At 35.8% G+C, this 18,225-nt stretch overlaps 2 protein-coding genes across 2 annotated transcripts; one reads left to right on the forward strand and one right to left on the reverse strand.

The window, feature by feature from the left end:
- Nucleotides 1–3,351: 3,351 nt before the first annotated feature.
- LOC117933297 lies at nucleotides 3,352–6,242 on the forward strand. The gene is made up of 3 exons (XM_034854668.1): nucleotides 3,352–4,641; nucleotides 5,383–5,737; nucleotides 6,121–6,242. Exons 1-3 carry the CDS (start codon nucleotides 3,352–3,354, stop codon nucleotides 6,240–6,242), a joined length of 1,767 nt encoding a protein of 588 aa, XP_034710559.1.
- Nucleotides 6,243–7,239: 997 nt separating this feature from the next.
- LOC117933299 (ubiquitin-like-specific protease 1A) lies at nucleotides 7,240–8,789 on the reverse strand. The gene is made up of 7 exons (XM_034854669.1): nucleotides 8,521–8,789; nucleotides 8,342–8,426; nucleotides 8,154–8,234; nucleotides 7,954–8,064; nucleotides 7,610–7,845; nucleotides 7,431–7,506; nucleotides 7,240–7,338 (listed from the first exon to the last, which is right to left on the reverse strand). Exons 1-7 carry the CDS (start codon nucleotides 8,787–8,789, stop codon nucleotides 7,240–7,242), a joined length of 957 nt encoding a protein of 318 aa, XP_034710560.1.
- Nucleotides 8,790–18,225: the final 9,436 nt, after the last annotated feature.

The following is an 18,225-nucleotide window of genomic DNA, read 5'->3' on the forward strand; positions in this document are numbered from 1 at the left end:
ATATTTCTTCTCCAGTCGATATTTCTCCGATTTTTGGCGAAATTTTTTGATATTTTTTCCATCAACATTTCGCCCCCTCTTTCGTTTCGGGACGCCCAAAACATGAAATTTCGGGGAAATTTCGGCGATTTTCAACCATGATTTGGGCTAATCTAAAGCCTGTGGATTTTGTGGGCTAACGTTTGCCTCCGGTTTTCACTTGGCTTGTTTGCCAAGTATTTTCCCAAACCCCTTTATCATGTGTTCTAATGGGTATGGAATTCCATGGAAAATTATAATCCATATATTTTAAATTTTTTAAAAATAGTTTTTCAAAAAAATTTCTTTATGTGAGATTAATTACTGTGAAACCAAAATTTGATCAATTTTAATGATAAAAAAATGAAATTAGTTTTAAAGAAATGAAATTGAAACTAATATATTTTATGTTAAGTATATTTAAACAAATATATTTTCGAAGTGACAAATTACAAAAATAAATCAAGTTAAAGAAAAAAAAAAACTTTCAAAAAAGAAAATCAATCAAAACCTAATTTATTAGACTTCTTTCTAAGGTTGTTGATGTATTATGTTAATATTGTATTTCATTTTTACTTAAGTAAAAAAATAATTATCCAAATACTAAATTTTTTTATAATTAGATAATTTCACGTTATTAATACTTTTATAAATATTAATATTGTTATTATTATTATTATCATCATTATTAATGGTGTAAGGATTTTTTTTTTAATTCAAAATGGGTTTTATCAAAATAAAGGAAATTAATTGATTTATTTACCCAACTGTTATTTTATTTTATTTGTTTTTAAGTTGCAATAATAAGTAATGTGTTGGGTGTATTTTTATTGTTTGAATTTTAACTTGAGTAAATATAATCTACAAATAATTGTTTGTTTTTTTCCATTAAGGGAAAGTTATTTTTTGTGTTGGAGAAAATTTTTAAGATGGTTTTGAAAATTGTGATTTATAACACATTACTACTTTTTGTTTTGGGAAAGTTGTGTTTTCATGGACCAATTTGTTAAATATATGGTTTTTGGAACCCAGGTTTATGAAATATGAAAAATATTTTTCAATGTGGAAACTTATATGAGTGTCATGCATTCTGACCCGGTTGTCTTTTTTCTACCAAGATTGCCCCTCTTAGTATCCAGGTCAGCAACAACTGAAGGGCACGTCAGCACGGGCTGAAACTGAACCGGTTGAAAACTCCAAAATCAAATGTTGAGCTTCCCACAAAAACACCCTAGCCGCCGACGGTTCTTTCTTCCCTCTTTCTCATTGTTGTCTTCACTCCGTCACCAAGGCAATTTGAGCTTCCTAGAAAAACGGTGTAGCCGACGCTTCAAAACCCTTGCCGACGGTTCTTTCTTCCTTCTCTCTCATTCCATACCCATTCCTCTCATCTGTCTTCACTTCGTCACCGAGGCGATTTGAGCTTCCCAGAAAAACGGTGTAGTCGACAGTTCTTTCTTCCCTATCTCTCATTCCTTACCTGTTCCTCTCATCTGCTTTCACTTTGTCATCGAGGCGAAGCAGAGAACTGTGTAGAGTGTTAAAAAAGTTCTGTCATTTCAGTTGAGAAGGGCTTAATCCCATTTGTTTCATATCAGATTTTCTGTCTCGAGGTAACCCATTCCTTCCTTGTTTTGCATTCGCATTTACATTCACATAAATATGTTGTTTGTGTGGGTTTTTTATGAACTAGGTGTGGCTCAAATGTTGGCATTTAGGAGTTGGTACTAAATTTTTAAATCTGTTCGTAATAAATCATCATCATTTTTTTTCAATTCCATGCGTTTTCTGAGTTTTTATTGTTTTATTTGGATTGACAAATTCTCGAAAATCTGTTGTTTTAATATAAAATGAAGGCAAGAATATGGGTTAGGAATTGTTTTGCTAAAAAACCCATTTGTTTTTGTTGTGGTTTAGAATTGGGAAATACATATTTTGAATTTGTTTGCCAAAAAAAGAATTTTTTTTTTCCCAAACTGTTTTTGGGTATTGGGAAACAATGCATTTTTAGTGAAACCCATTTATTGGATTGTGTTTTTGGATTGAGCTATGCAGTGGATGACCAAAAGGGAACATTTTTTCGGGATGAAGTTTTCATTTTGAGAGCGAAAAAAGTTCTTAAGAAATGGTGATTTTTAGATGGGAAAGTTGTTCCAAATTACTCTTAATTGTGTATTGTTTTTTAGAGCTATGCAGTGTAGTGCATCGGCCAATTAGCATGTTTGAACCTTAATTGTGTGCATCAGCCAATTAGCATGTTTGAACCTTAAAGTCTATGGAATCAACATGCATAATTCTTCAATCTTTCGTTATTGTATTGTTTTTAACAAATCTTTATGTCAATAAGGAAATGGAAGAGGAGATGTTTTGTTACATTCATGAAGGTGGTGAGCTTGTTAAGACTGCTGTTGGGTCCGTCGAATATAAGGGAGGTCGGACCAATTGTAGTGTTGTTAGCAAGAATATCTCACAATCTGAATTCGTTTCAAAAGTATGTGGTGAACTGAACTTGGATTCCAATTCCATTAAATTGGAATTCACAGTCAAGTTTGACCCATCATGTCTATTACCACTGCATAATGATGGCAACATAGTCAATATGTTCAAATTCAACGACATGTTTTGTCATGTCTACATCTCCCAGTGTACTGAATGTGGTGATGACCTCATTTGCCCTACTAGGTACCTAATGTCCTTCCACAATAATGTTCCCTTTTGTATAATCGCTTTTCACACTTAGATTGATGGAGGATCAAATTCTTTCCTTATGTTTTTTGCAGTGGCCCAACCCCCATTATTGCTTCAAACTCAGCTCATGTTTTCTCTATTGGCGAGCCCCCATTACACATCTCTAATGAGTCGCCCACAATTCAGTCATTTAGGTTTTCCCAAAGATGTGCTATGACAAATACCGTTCAACTTCAACCAAGCCGGTTCGAACATTCAATTGTAGGTAGTGGACATACCTTCCCAAATGCGTCGGAGTTTCGAGATGCAATATATTTGATGTCTTTGGCTGGAAAATTTCGATATTCCTACAAAAGGAATAGTCCAAAACACATGACCGTAGTATGCACAATTGAAGATTGTCCTTGGAAAATCACTGCGCGTGCAATAGGGGATTCAAACATTGTTCAAGTACACACATTCCGAAATGTGCATAACCATTGCTTGGAAGATGTTGTCTTGTCTCAGCCTTTAGTGAGATCCACGCGTGCATCGTTGGTCATTGATGATGTCATTTGATTTACTCCTGAATACCAACCACGCCAAATTTGTAAGGACTTTGTAAGGCAACATGGCATCCAGTTAACTTACCTACAAGCATGGCAAATGAAGGAGAAGGCTAAGGAGTGCATTTATGGACAACCCAAGAATTATTACAAATTGTTGTCATGGATGTGTGAAAGAATGCTTGCAACAAATCTGGGATCGAGTGTTGAGTTGAGTTATTCCGATGACGACCATTTTGAGAAGCTTTTTGTTGCTCATTCAATATCTATCGAAGGGTTTGTAAGGGGGTGTCGAACAATCATTGCAATTGATTCGGCCCATATGAGTGGGCCTTATGGCGGTGCTCTATTTTCAGCCACCGCCTACGATGCTAATGACTTCATGTTCCCCTTAGCCTTTGGAGTGATGAGCTCGGAAAATTATGAAGATTGGTTATGGTTCTTGGAAAAACTGAAGATAGTTGTGGGAAAGAAGGAAGTTATTATTATCTCAGATAGACATTCTGCTTTGCTTCGTAGTGTCCCTGAGGTGTTTAGCATTGAAAACCATGCTTATTGCTACCGTCACCTGAAGGAGAATTTTAGTAGTTTCTTGTCCAAGCATAACACACGAGGGAACAAGGATAAAGAAAATGCATTGCAATTCCTAGATAGCATTGCGTATGAAAGGTTAGAACATGATTATAACGTTTCCATGTTTGAACTAAAAAAATACAACGAGGCTTTAGCCACATGGGTTGAAGAAAATGCGCCGCACCATTGGGCCATGTCAAAATTCCCAAAACAAAGATGGGATAAAATGACTACGAACCTTGCTGAGTCATTTATTGCTTGGTTACGGATTGAAAGACATCACTCTATTTGTAACTTTTTATTGGAGCACATGTCCAAGTTAGCTTCTATGCTTGTGAAGCATGAAGAAGAGTCTAAGAATTGGAAAGGGTGTATAGGGCAAAAAATTGAAGCTAAGGTGCAGGAAAATATTGCAAAGGGTGTGGTGTATCCAGTCACACCGTTCAAGAATGGAGTATTTGGGGTATGTATCGGGAGAGCCTTGTTGAATGTAGACATTCTGAACCGTACATGCACTTGTAGGGGTTGGCAAATGTTGGGAATCCCTTGTGAGCATGCCACAACCGTCATTATTTCCATTGGTCAAAATGTTACTTATTTCGTCGATGATTACTACAAATACCCAATGCAAGACTTGATATATGGGGGCTCTTTCTCCGGCATAGAGACCCATGACATGCCTACTGTGGACGATGATGGTTTGGTTCGATCTATCACCGGGGAGGTGTTCTTCTCTCTAAAGCCTCCACATACAAAGCGCGCTCCCGGAAGGCCAAGGAAGAAGCGTATTGAGTCTCAATTTCAAGATAAACGGACTGTTTATTGCTCTCGTTGTCATATGTCCGGCCACAACAGAAAAACCTGCAAAAATCCTTTGCCCTAAATGCATATCTGTCTACTTATTGCATTATGCCGATCTTGTATTACTCTATTTCAACTAACTGGTTGTCACCCAATCATCGTTACTATTTGAATGTTTTGTGCCTTTCCATTCACCTGCAATGTTCATTGAGTTACATTATATTTCTCTGCTGATTCAGTTCTTTCACAAAGTCCGAACTATGTTTGCACCACATCTTGTTTTAATGGTATTTACTCAAATCCCATGTATTTGCTAAGATTACATTGCTTAAGCCATTTTAACCATATTGCAGTTTGTGTTCCCATGTATCATTTGGTGGCATCATTTAATTATCCGAAAATAAATACTTTGAATGAGTGGCATCATTTATGTTCCCATGCACTCTAACAAAATTTATTTTTCACCACACTTCTTCATGGTTTGTGCAATACCAGCCACAATTGTACGCTAATAGTTCTTACTTTGCAGGTTTAATTAATTGCGCATCCATTATATCCATCTGAACGAGAAGGTCATCTTATTCTAGGCATGACAACAGAAAGGAGGAAAAGGAAGGAACATGTCCCTGCAACATGTGCACATGTCGGCAACATGGATTTCATTCAACAATGCATTCAATCTTCAATTTCACATTTAATGCATATTTCCATATATTATATTTTCTTATCACTGACCAATATTTAATTTTAATTGTAGGAAAAGCTCCCAAAGTCCCGATGTTCTGGAAGGAAATTCATCACTGTGATTGCGCGCTTACCACCAGAAAAACACCAAGCCATCACAGATATGGGATTTGGGGGCCTGCTAACATTTGCCTGTCGAGAGCTGAGATATGAGCTGTGCGGGTGGCTCATATCTCAATATGACTTTACCTACCACAGGCTTAAAATGGCAACTGGTAGTGCTGTCAATGTTAATGAACAACATGTCAGCCAAGTCATGGGCATTCCTAACACCGGGGAAGACTTGGTTATTGTTAAGAGAACAAGCCCCTCCAACCGCACATACACTCTTAGGGTTTTGGAGCAAAACCTTGACAATCTGCCCATTGGTGATGATTTTTTAAAATCATTTTTAATTTTTTATTGTGCCACTCTACTGGCACCTAATTCCAAACTTGAAGGAAGCCATGACCTATGGGACACCATATGGGATTCTGATCTTGGTGTCCAAAGGAATTGGGCTAAGTTTCTGCTGCAACACTTAGAGGACGACATTAGGGAATATTGGCAAAAGCAGCCTACTTACATCTGAGGCTGCCTCATGTTCCTCCAGGTACAGTCAAGGGTCCACAGTATTCTGCAATTAGGTTCAACTTTGTTTACATTTTATTTTAAAACTCATCGTTACTGCAATTCCATAATTTAATGCTTATTGTTTCGTATACTACCCTTGTACAACTCTTTTATATGGCATTCTTGTATATGCCATCAGTTATTGTTGAGGTGACTCGGCCGCTTGCTGCCGCATGGAGTGACGATGTCATAAAGCGCCGCTTAGCGGCTGAAATATCAACTTTCGGTGGATATGGGCATGTGGATGTATGCTATAAATGAACATAGCTTTTCGTATTAGTTAAATGATCATGTGGATGTATGCCACATAAATATGTCACCACACGACCCATGTTGCACCCACTCTTTGATATCAAACCTTAAGATTTGTCTTTATTTTTCATGAGACGATTTTATCAGATTTTTATTAACTAAAAGAAAAAAAACTCATGATATGTAACAAAGAATTATCTCAACACATGACAATCTAAAAAAATCACCAGTGCCAATAGTCTTCAATGATTCATTATGAATACCATCCAATGTCTTCACCATCACCCATGACACCTAAATTTGTCACCATGGTTTGTAACATTCTACTTCAACAAAGGATCATTATTTTTGAACTATATTTGGAGAGGACACTGGGATGGAACAGGGAAAAAATTGAAAGGATATGTAACAAATGCCTTATCTCTATTAGGATTTCCTGTATAAAACAAAACACAAACATAGTCCTTGGAATTTGTACATCAGCAAAATATTTCTAATATAGTCAACAAACCAAAGAAACCTCCAACCTACCTATAACATTGATAGAAGATGCCCCAGAATAATGAACAACTCCTTTCCTACTCCCTTTCCTATACAATATTTCACATTAATGAACAACCCTAATTTTGATCATATGGTAAACCAAGTTTGCTTCATACAATCCGAAGAAAGAGGATAACATATGACTCATTCTGATATTACTCCCTCTCATAAGTTATAGCAACAGCATCACCATGCAGTCTTTCTTTTCCTTACGCATTGCCCATTGTTGTACATAAAGTTCTGACATTCAACATCACCATACTGTCACTGTTACAATGGGATGTTGTATACTTAATAAGATACAATAAATATAGAACATAAATAATGGTTTTAGAATGGGAACAAAATCACATCATCACATAACAGGATATGAATTCAGTCATTTGTGGACAAACTACAATCAAGTATTGCTTTATATGGTAAGTAGCATCAGATAGGAAAAAACTTATCATCAACCATGAAGTCACAAATGACAGGAGGCCATAATTTTATCTCTAACAGTGTTGCGTTCATTGAGTGCTAGTTCCACAACTAGCTGGAGTCTGTACATGTTCAACTTGTCCTACAGAAATGGGAAAAACTTATTTCATACTGTTTTTTTTTTTTAAAAAAAAAAAAAAAACAAAACCAATTAGGATGTAAACCAGCTCTAACCTCTGCCACTGAAGTAGTTAAGGTCACCCCATTCCAAAATTCCATGAACTTTAGTGCAAGGATACCACAGTCGAACCTATAACACATCACATTTAGGCTTGTCATGTAGATGATAGAAATCTAAGAAAAAAAAATTCACCTCAAATGTCCGTTTTGGTTAGAATATATGATTATTTTACCCATTCAGTTGTTGCACAAGGTGTGGTTGGACATGCACAAAAGTCGAGACATCCACATCCATATGAATTCTATATGCATGCAGTGCTTTATTGATTGCCATAGATAATCGCCTTGTTGCAGCACTAATACTGTTTCCTCGCCTCAAGGGCAAAGATGAAAGAATTTCAACTCTTCCAGCTGCAAAATTAACAAAATGAACGTGCCAGTGATTGTTCTCACAAACCGGGATGAACATCTGCATTATCATAAAAGAGTTATTACCTTTTATGTTATAAGATAATAGTCATGTCCAATGCCATTGCATGTATTACTATGGAAATGAAATTTAACAACCATTATTTACCATGTCACATGTTCCCAAATCATGGCCCAATATACCAGCATCCAGATACATGCGACATCTATCCATGATCACTTGGCTGGTTGCATTTGTTTTCAAGTTGGTCAGAATCACCTGTTCACGGGTGGGGTTAATCAATACAAACATCAACAAATGCTATTCTATTTTGAGACTATGTCAATTTAGGATATTAGAGGGTTCACCGAGAATGAAGGATCAAAATAGTGTGTGCGCGCTGGTGGTGCTTGCTGTCCATTCATCATGCGAGACACAATCGCCACAATCTGGCAAAGTTGTGGAAATGAACATATTTTACAACCCCATCAACACTTTATACATTATATGACCTATTAATTTTGAATTTAATTCAACATAAAGATAAGTAACTTACTACTGAATTAACCCACCGCCCTGCATTTAGACAAGAAATTTCTTCTCGGGTAATGTACATCCCATACATCTCGCATAAAATCTTGCTACAATGATTGAAAATGAATTATGTCATAATGATGTAAAGTTATTCACATATTAAATGATTGCAAGAATTATTTTTAGAAAAATGAAATGTACCTAGGATCACCAATTTCTGCCAAAGCGTAATCCGCTACTACCCGATGAGCATGGAGGATTTTAGGGAATTGTTTAACACATTGGGTGACAAATGGACTTTTGCAAGTGGGAGGACGCTTCACAATCCTCTTACCAGTCCGCTTAAATCTCTTGATAGATGAAGGTTTAATGGCTTGATTACCACTCCCACCTACCCTATCACATTCTCGCGTTTCTTCTATTGTCACTTGTGGTGGAAGCGATGCCTCTGCATGAGATTGTGGGGCCATTGGCTCGGAATGAGTGGCTTCTGGTGACGGTTCCATTCCAATTGGAGAATGGGGGGTTGGTGCGAGGCTATCTTATGGTTCCATTTCGTCAACTAACGTCTGCTTGCCCGGTGTTTAGCGCATTGGTTGATATTCAACGTGGTGCTCTACTTTTGGGCAAGGGATTGAAGATATCCCCTCTGATCCACTTCGGCGGGAACGTAGTGCAGCAACATCCCGCGCCAGAGAGGAAGCTAATCGTAGCATACTCTCCGATGTGTCAATGACACGGGCTTCAATAACCTATTACATAGTGGAAAACATAATAGTTTTAGAATAGTATTGTATGCATTGTATAGAAGAACTTGTATGAGTGGTTAGTGAAGAAGAACTACCTCTGTAGCATCGTCATCAGCTGTAGAGGTTGAGGCTACTGATGGTACATTCATATTGGCTGTGCTTTGTGCTCGCTCCTATGCCTGTGTCTTGCATCATTATTTCAATGAGAGAATCAACAAATTGGTTATTACTGGTGCGAGGCTAAATGGTAATTTAACTAGTAGGGAAAGCTTTGTTGAGTTAGAGCATACATGCACATATCCATAACCACCGAATGTTGATATTTCAGCTGCTAATCGGCGTTTCATTACATCGTCAGTCCATGCGACAGCTAGCGGGTTGGTCACTTCAACATTGACTGATGGCATGTAGAAGTATGCCATGTAGAACAGTTGTCCAAGGGTAGTATATGAAACAAGGAGCATTAAAAGAGCAAATTGCAGTGAGCATGACATTCAAATTAAAATGTAAACTAAGTTCATACTAATTGCAAAAGGGGTTGGAGCCTAAACTATACCTGAAAGAACATGAGGCAGCCTCGGATGTAAGTAGGCTGCTTTTGTCGATATTCCTTGATTCCATCTTCTAAGTGTTTCAGCAAAAACTTTGCCCAATTCCTTTGGACACCAACATCACCATCCCATATGGTGTCCCAAAGGTCATGGCTTCCTTCAAGCTTTGAGTTAGGTGCCAGTAGAGTGGCACATGAAAAAATTAAAAATGATTTTAAAAAATCATCACACACGGGCAAATTCTCAAGGTTTTACTCCAGTACCCTGAGAGTGTATGTGCGATTGGACGGGGCTGTTCTCTTAAGTATAACCACGTCTAGCCCGGAGTTAGGGATGCCCATCACTCTGTTGACATGTTCTTCATTGACAATGATAGCATTGCCGGTTTCCATATTACGTCTATGGTAGGTAAAGTCATATTGAGATATGAGCCACGCGCATAGCTCATATCTTAGTTCGCGACAAGCAAAAGTCAGTAGGCCCCCAAAGCCCATCTCTCTAATGGCTTGCTGTTTTTCAGGGGCTAGGCGTGCAATGGCATTTATGAATTTCTTCCCAGAACATCGGGACTTAGGAAGCTTAACCTACAGTTAAAATGAAATATGGGTTAGTGACAAAAAAATCCAATATATGCAAATTTCCAATTAAACTGAATTTGAAGATTGGAGCCATTGTTCAATGAAATCTGTTTTGCCGACCAATGTGCATGTTGGTGGAACATGCTCCTTCATTTTTCTCTTTTCTGTTGCCATGTGTATAATCAGTATGTTTGGATGGCGATACTGAATTGGTGAGTTTCGAAACCTACAAAGTAATCAATGACCTTATGAACATTGAAGCCTATGGATATGAAAGTTGTACAAAGGAGTAAAAATGAGACACGTATGAGTTCAAATAGTTCCTGTATAGCATTTCCTATTTCCATCTTCTAAAAGAGATCTCTAAATCAATATCAATTACTAATCAACAAGAAGAGTAACATATACTAACCAAAAATATTTGAAGAAATGGGCCGTGAATTTAAACTATACATATAAAACAAATACAAAAAAAAAAAAAAACAATGAAAACGTTAGCACCCACCAACCATGAATATCACAAAAACCCAAAAACCTGAGTAATTTCAAATCTATAAATCACCATTTCAGAAGCACTTATTTCGCTCTCAGAAGAAATACATCATCCCGAAAAAATGTTCCCTTTTGGTCATCCACTGCATAGCTCAATCCAAAAACACAATCCAATAAATGGGTTTCACTAAAAATGCATTGTTTCCCAATACCCAAAAACAGTTTGGGAAAAAAAATTCCTTTTTTGGCAAACAAATTCAAAATATGTTTTTCCCAATTCTAAACCACAACAAAAACAAATGGGTTTTTTAGCAAAACAATTTCCAACCCATATTCTTGCCTTCATTTTATATCAAAACAACAGATTTTCGAGAATTTGTCAATCCAAATAAAACAGTAAAAACTCAGAAAACGCATGGAATTGAAAAAAAAATGATGATGATTTATTACGAACAGATTTAAAAATTTAGTACCAACTCCTAAATGCCAACATTTGAGCCACACCTAGTTCATAAAAAACCCACACAAACAACATATTTACGTGAATGTAAATGCGAATGCAAAACAAGGAAGGAATGGGTTACCTCGAGACAGAAAATCTTATATGAAACAAATGGGATTAAACCCTTCTCAACTGAAATGACAGAACTTTTTTAACACTCTACACGGTTCTCTGCTTCGCCTCGGTGACAAAGTGAAAACAGATGAGAGGAACAGGTAAGGAATGAGAGATAGGGAAGAAAGAACCGTCGACTACACCATTTTTCTGGGAAGCTCAAATCGCCTCGGTGACGAAGTGAAGACAGATGACAGGAATGGGTATGGAATGAGAGAGAAGGAAGAAAGAACCGTCGGCAAGGGTCTTGAAGCGTCGGCTACACCATTTTTCTGGGAAGCTCAAATCGCCTTGGTGACAGAGTGAAGACAACAATGAGAAAGAGGGAAGAAAGAACCGTCGGCTAAGGTGTTTTTGTGGGAAGCTCAACATTTGATTTTGGAGTTTTCAACCGGTTCAGTTTTAGCCCGTGCTGACGTGCCTTCAGTTGTTGCTGACCTGGATACTAAGAGGGGCAATCTTGGTAGAAAAAAGACAACCGGCTCAGAGTGCATGACACTCATATAAGTTTCTACATTGAAAAATATTTTTCATATTTCATAAACCTGGGTTCCAAAAACCATATATTTAACAAATTAGTCCATGAAAACACAACTTTCCCTTTTGTTTTTTTTTTAAAAAAGTGAAATAATAAAGATATGCAAAATTATTATTTATAGTATTCTCTTAATCAAATTTAAAAAATAAAAAAAAAATTAAAATTCCTTCTCATTTTCTATGGATAAAGGCCAAAAAAATGTTTGCATTTATTGATGATTTATTTATTATTCTTTCTCCATCAAGAAACTGGAGGTCTTTCTTACGTAAACAACCGCAAGCACCTTTCTCCAGTGGATTCTAGCGAGATAAATGAATATCTCACTATAAATATCATGTTCGACATAAATTTGTTGTTCTCCTCACCTTTCTTGCATTAGAAAAGATGAAAATATCAGTAATAAAAGATATCGGTATTTCGATTTTACAATATATCGAATATATCCGAGATATATCGATGGATATTTTGACATAAAATATTGATAGATCTAAAATTGACCAAAACTTATAAAAATATAAAATAAAACTTTTAAAAATGAAATTAAAAGTATAATAGACATTTTAAAGTTATTTTGTTGAATAAATTAATGTATATATATATATATATATATATATATATATATATAATATCGTATGTGTCAATAAAAAATATAAATTTCATAAGTGTATATTGATTATTAAATTATATCAAATATTATTGGATGATTATATTGTGATATTTAATTATAATATATTTCAGTAGACCTAAAATTGATCAAAACTTATAAAAATATAAAATAAAACTCTTACAAATGAAATTAAAAGCATAATAGACATTTTAAAGTTTTTTTTTTAATAAATTGATATATATATATATATATATATATATATATATATATATATATATATATATATATATATATATATAATATTGTACATGGTAATAAAAAATATAAATTTGATAAGTGTATATTGATTATTAAATTATATAAAATATTATTTGATGATAATATTGTGATATGTTATTATAATAAGTTTAATTTTAAAATCTATTTAATATTAAAATTATGATATATTATAAAATAAATGATGATAAATGTGTAAATTCTTAATATATTAATAATATTAAAAACACTATAAATAAAATTATGATATATTTTTACTAATCAATTAAATGAAAATTTTTCATTCAATTATAAAATAGTTATAATTAATTTGTTATTTAAAGTGTTTTTTTTAATATTTTATTTATATCTTAACTTTTGATATATATTTATTTACTGCACATTATATATCAAATGACAAGTTTGCCCTAGTGGAGCTTTAACCATGTTGACCAGCCGTTGACCACTAATTTATCCATGCTATATATCCCGATACACCGATATTTCGATGATATATCGCCTAATTTCGACTATATTTTCCTCCCTTTAAAATATCTTCAATGATTTTGCCCTTACCCAAACATTTCCTAGAGTTTTCACTTAGAACAAGAAATGAATAATGCTATATAAAAAAAAAATTTCCTAGAGTATTCACTTAGAACAAGAAATGAATAATGCTATAAAAAAATTTTAAATATTAAGGGTGACATGGATAACGTGGCATTGAGGTAAAAAATAATAAAAATTTATTAATGTTGAATGTGAACCCATTTATCACATGGATGATATGATTTAGTGTCTTTGATATTTAAGAAGTGTTTTTTATATTACTTGAAAAATAAAAATTTTAAAATATTAAAAAAACTAAAAATACTTCTTAAAATCATTGTGTAGACCCTCTTTTCAAGCTTGTTGTTATCGTTCTATTATTACTATTTTTGTAAGTTGAAACAAAAGGCATTTCATGACCACCGGGAGAGTTGAACTTTTTCATTTTTTAAGTAGGGGGGGACCGTTACTGGAGAAGGACCAGCTGCATGGACTCAGTAGGGACCATGGCTGGCCATGGTGGTGGTTGGAGAGAATGACATGCCTTCTGAAGGAGGCACAATGAAGCAGGTGGTGGCTTACTGGTGAAGACAAGAACAGAGGAGGGGGTTTTCTTGGGAGGACAAACTGGAGTCTAAGGGGGAAGAACAAGAGGTTTTAGGAAGAGATAGGTGAGGGTTTTTGGGTGGCGAGTTTGAGAAAGATCTTTGGAGGGTTGCAGAGAAAAAGAAGAACAAGAGAAGCATTTCCAGGTATCTTTTTGTGGTTTCCCCATTAGCTTCTACTGGTATGCTTTTCTGTTTTTTTTTTTTTTTTTTCTCAACTGATTCTTGGATAATGTTTGTTGATTGGGAGTGAGCACGTTCATATTTTGCTAATGGTTTTGTTGTAGATTAATTTGCTCCGGTTTTGATTTCCCTATGAGATATTTTGTAACCATGTTTTACCTTTTATTTGATACTCATTTAATTTCACCCACCCTCATCCAAGCCTGTTGATTACGATATGAAGCATGGCTTGTATGAGCTCATTTTCTTGTATCTACTCTTTGTGCTCTGTTTTGTTATCTTCCTTTGCTCTTGATATCCATCCATGGTGCGCATCCATTTTCTCATCTCTGCTTGAGGGAGTAAGGAACTACAGAGTATGTACCCTCAGTCTGTGGGTATGAAGTGTCATAACATGTTTGTCACGACTGGGTGACTTCATACATGTATCTGTTGGGTATACTGATATGCCGGTAGATCGCAATCGAAGTTTCATTTTCTTTGCACATAGTGCATCTGCAGAGGTACTTGCCAATGTGGCTCTCTATCCTTTGAAGCTGTTAAAGTCCAGGTTCAAGAGCAGTCTCATTTTTGCAAAGAGTTTGCTTGATGGCTTTCCAAAGCTGTATGCATCATAAGGCCCCTATGGTTTTTACAGGGGTTTTGTTCCACTTTGGGGTCGAAACCTTTCATTCTCTATGATTATGTTCTCAACTTTTGAACATTCTGTGGATTTTTTGTACCGTAATGTTATCCATAGAAGAAAGGAGGATTGTTCAAGTGTTCAATAGCTTGGAGTGACATGTTTAGCTGGCTGTGCTGCAGGATCTATTGCTTCCTTAATTACTAATCCTGCTGTTGGTACTAACATTGGAGATCAAGCTGCTCCAGTGGCAGCCATGGTTGGAATGAATAGTGATAATCGAAGTTTGGTGGATGTTTTGGGTATTTGGGCATGAGAGAATCCGGGTGTTTATGGGCAATGCATTAGTCAACCTCCTTACTTTTCATCAGGATATCTTCAGCAGCCTGTTCCTTAAGAGATAGAAGTTGTACCGTGTTGTTCATGGGATTTGACTTATGTTGGAGATGTTACAAATGGAACCATGCATGTACAGTCATTCATCCATACCCATGCCATTACTCACCTCCATTAACCTAAACCTCCCTTCATCACCCACGTCCTCAATACCCATCTCATCTTTCATAACCCTGCACACAATTAGGCAAAGTAGCAATTAACAACTAGTAGTTTAGTTTGTTGCAACAACATTAGTTATTTTCGTTTTCTTTGTTAAAACTCTGTTATCCTCTGTTTTTCTAATCTCTGCTATATATATAGCAAAGTGTTGTATTGTCAAAATAATAAAATCCCTCTCTCTTTCTCACTCTCTTCTTCTTCCTATCTTGGTATCAGAGCTACAATGCTCATGCATCAATGGCCGTTGTGAATCAGACTACTGGAGAGGTGTTACATTCGGATCCTTCAGCTGAAGCTAGAAGAGGCAATCCGACGACCACGGACGAATCCTTGAGAATGGTAATAAGCCCTTTGAGTCAGCTTATTACGATGCATCTGGAGGATGATAATTTCTTGATGTGGAAGTATCAAATTGAAAATGTTGTACGGGGTTATGGTCTTGAAGGTTTCTTGTTTGGAACAGAGCAAGTTCCACCAAAGATGGTCATTGATGAAACAGGGATTTTGGTTCCAAATCCCAAGTTCAGAGATTACCAACACCAAGATCATCTGTTGATTTCTTGGCTTCTATCTTCAATCGGAAGTGCGTTCTTGCCTCAGGTTGTTAGGTGTTCTTCAGCTTTTGAGGTATGGAATACAATTTCCCAGAAAATTCAATTCTCAATCTTCTGCAAAGGTTATGTTCTACAAGAGTCAAATGCAGATGTTAAAAAAGGATGGTCTGACTATGAGAGATTATCTTACCAAAATGAAGAATTATTGTGATCTTCTTACTACTACTGGTCACAAAATTTCAGACACAAATCATATACTTGCTATAATGCAAGGTCTTGGAGATGAATACGAGTTTGTCATTGCTGTTATCTCCTCGAAAAAGTCTTCTCCTTCTCTTCAATATGTCACCTGGACTTTGATTGCACATGAAGGAAGAATTGCACACAAAATCTCCTCTAATGATCTTTCTGTGAATTACACCTCTCAGTATTCTAATAGAGGTTCTTCTTTCTCTTGGAATTCTAATGGCTACCCTTCTAGTGGTTTTCAAAATAGGAATCAATTTGGAGGAAATCAGGTGACTAGAGGGTCTTTTGTTCATAACAGAGGAAGAGGTCGTGGCAGAGCTCAAGGAAGAATCAAACCTCAGTGTCAACTATGCAATAAATTTGGTCATACTGTTCATCGTTGCTTCTATAGGTATGATCCAAATTTCCATGGGAATATACCTGCTAATGGACCTACTCCTGGTGTTTTAGGAAGTGGTGCAAGGAATGGAGCATCTGATTCAATTTCTAGTGTTGGAAATGTCAATCTCACCGAGTATGATGCTCAAGAAGATCAAGATTACTCAGAAATGGAAGCAATGGTTGCCACTCCTGAAGATCTTCAAAATTGTTGTTGGTTCCCAGATTCAGGAGCCACAAACCATGTTACTCATGATCTTGGCAACCTCAATTCTGGTGCTGAGTATAATGGTAACTCAAAAATCCACATGGGAAATGGGACTGGACTTAAAATTTCACACATTGGCTTATCTGTTTTTCCTTCTTCTTCTAGTCCAAATAAAGTTCTTTTCCTTAAAAATATTCTTAGAGTTCCTGTAATTAAGAAAAATCTGTTAAGTGTTTCTCAATTTGCTAGAGATAATAATGTTTATTTTGAGTTTCATCCAAAGGTTTGTTTTGTTAAAGACAAATCTAATCACTCTTTACTCTTGCAGGGCAATCTGCATAAAGGACTCTATCAATTCAACCTGTCAAAGAAACTCTTTGGAAAAGCATCTGGTCTTTCTTTATCAAATGGTAAAAATGAACTTACATGTTGTAATGCTTCTCTTGTGCATAATGACAATTCTGATTTTCCTGAAATGACCAATTCTAGTTTTCGTGTTTTTGATCTGTGGCATAAAAAGCTTGGTCATTCGGCCTCAAAAATTGTAACACAGGTTCTCAATGATAATAAAATTCCATTTTCTACCAAATCTGGTTCTTCAATTTGTTCAGCTTGTCAGCTCGGGAAAAGTCATAATTTGCCTTTCCAATTTCTCAAACTGTGTATACTAAGCCTCTTCAGTTAGTTGTATCAGATTTATGGGGGCCAGCTCCAATTAATTCTTCTTATGGGTTCACATATTATGTTTCTTTTGCTGATGCATACTCTAGATACACCTGGGTTTATTTCTTGAAAACTAAGTCACAAACTAGAGAAGTCTTTTTAATGTTTAAAGCTCAAGCTGAACTCCAATTTGGTTGTAAACTCAAAACCTTTCAAACAGATTGGGGTGGTGAATTTAGAAGTTTGAAAACCTATTTTGAACAAAATGGTATAATACATAGGCTTTCATGTCCTCATACTTCAAAACACAATGGCATTATTGAAAGAAAGCATAGACATATAGTGGAGTTAGGTTTGACTCTTCTTGCTTAAGCTTCTCTTCCACTTAAATATTGGCCTGATGCTTTTTCCACAACTGTTTTTCTTATCAACAGGTTGCCTACTGAGGTCTTAAAGCAAAAGTGTCCTTATGAGTTTTTGTTTAATTCTAAACCCAATTATTCTCAGCTTAAGGTGTTTGGCTGCCTTTGTTTTCCTCACCTAAGACCTTACAATAAACATAAACTAGATTTTAGGTCCTCACCTTGTACTTTCCTTGGTTACAGTTCTAAACACAAAGGGTATAAATGCTTAAATCAGCAAGGAAGAATGTTTATTTCTAGAAGTGTTATCTTTGATGAAACTAAGTTTCCTTTTGCAGATAGACTTTAAAAACCTGTTCAAATTGTTTCACATTCAACAATTGGTCTTCCTTGCATTCCTTTAGTTAAAAACCTAGAGCCACTAAGTGTCAATCCTTCACTGTCACTTCCCACATCTTCAGCTCAGTCAAGTCATCAACTTGATGAGAATCTTGGTTCATACATTAGGTCTGTTCAACAGGATTTATCAAACACTGATTCTTCTTCAACTGTGCCAATTCTAAATGAGTCAGCTTCCATATCTTCTTCT

This window comes from Vitis riparia, chromosome 16, assembly GCF_004353265.1.
Source record: "Vitis riparia cultivar Riparia Gloire de Montpellier isolate 1030 chromosome 16, EGFV_Vit.rip_1.0, whole genome shotgun sequence".
Classification (NCBI taxonomy): Eukaryota; Viridiplantae; Streptophyta; class Magnoliopsida; order Vitales; family Vitaceae; genus Vitis; species Vitis riparia.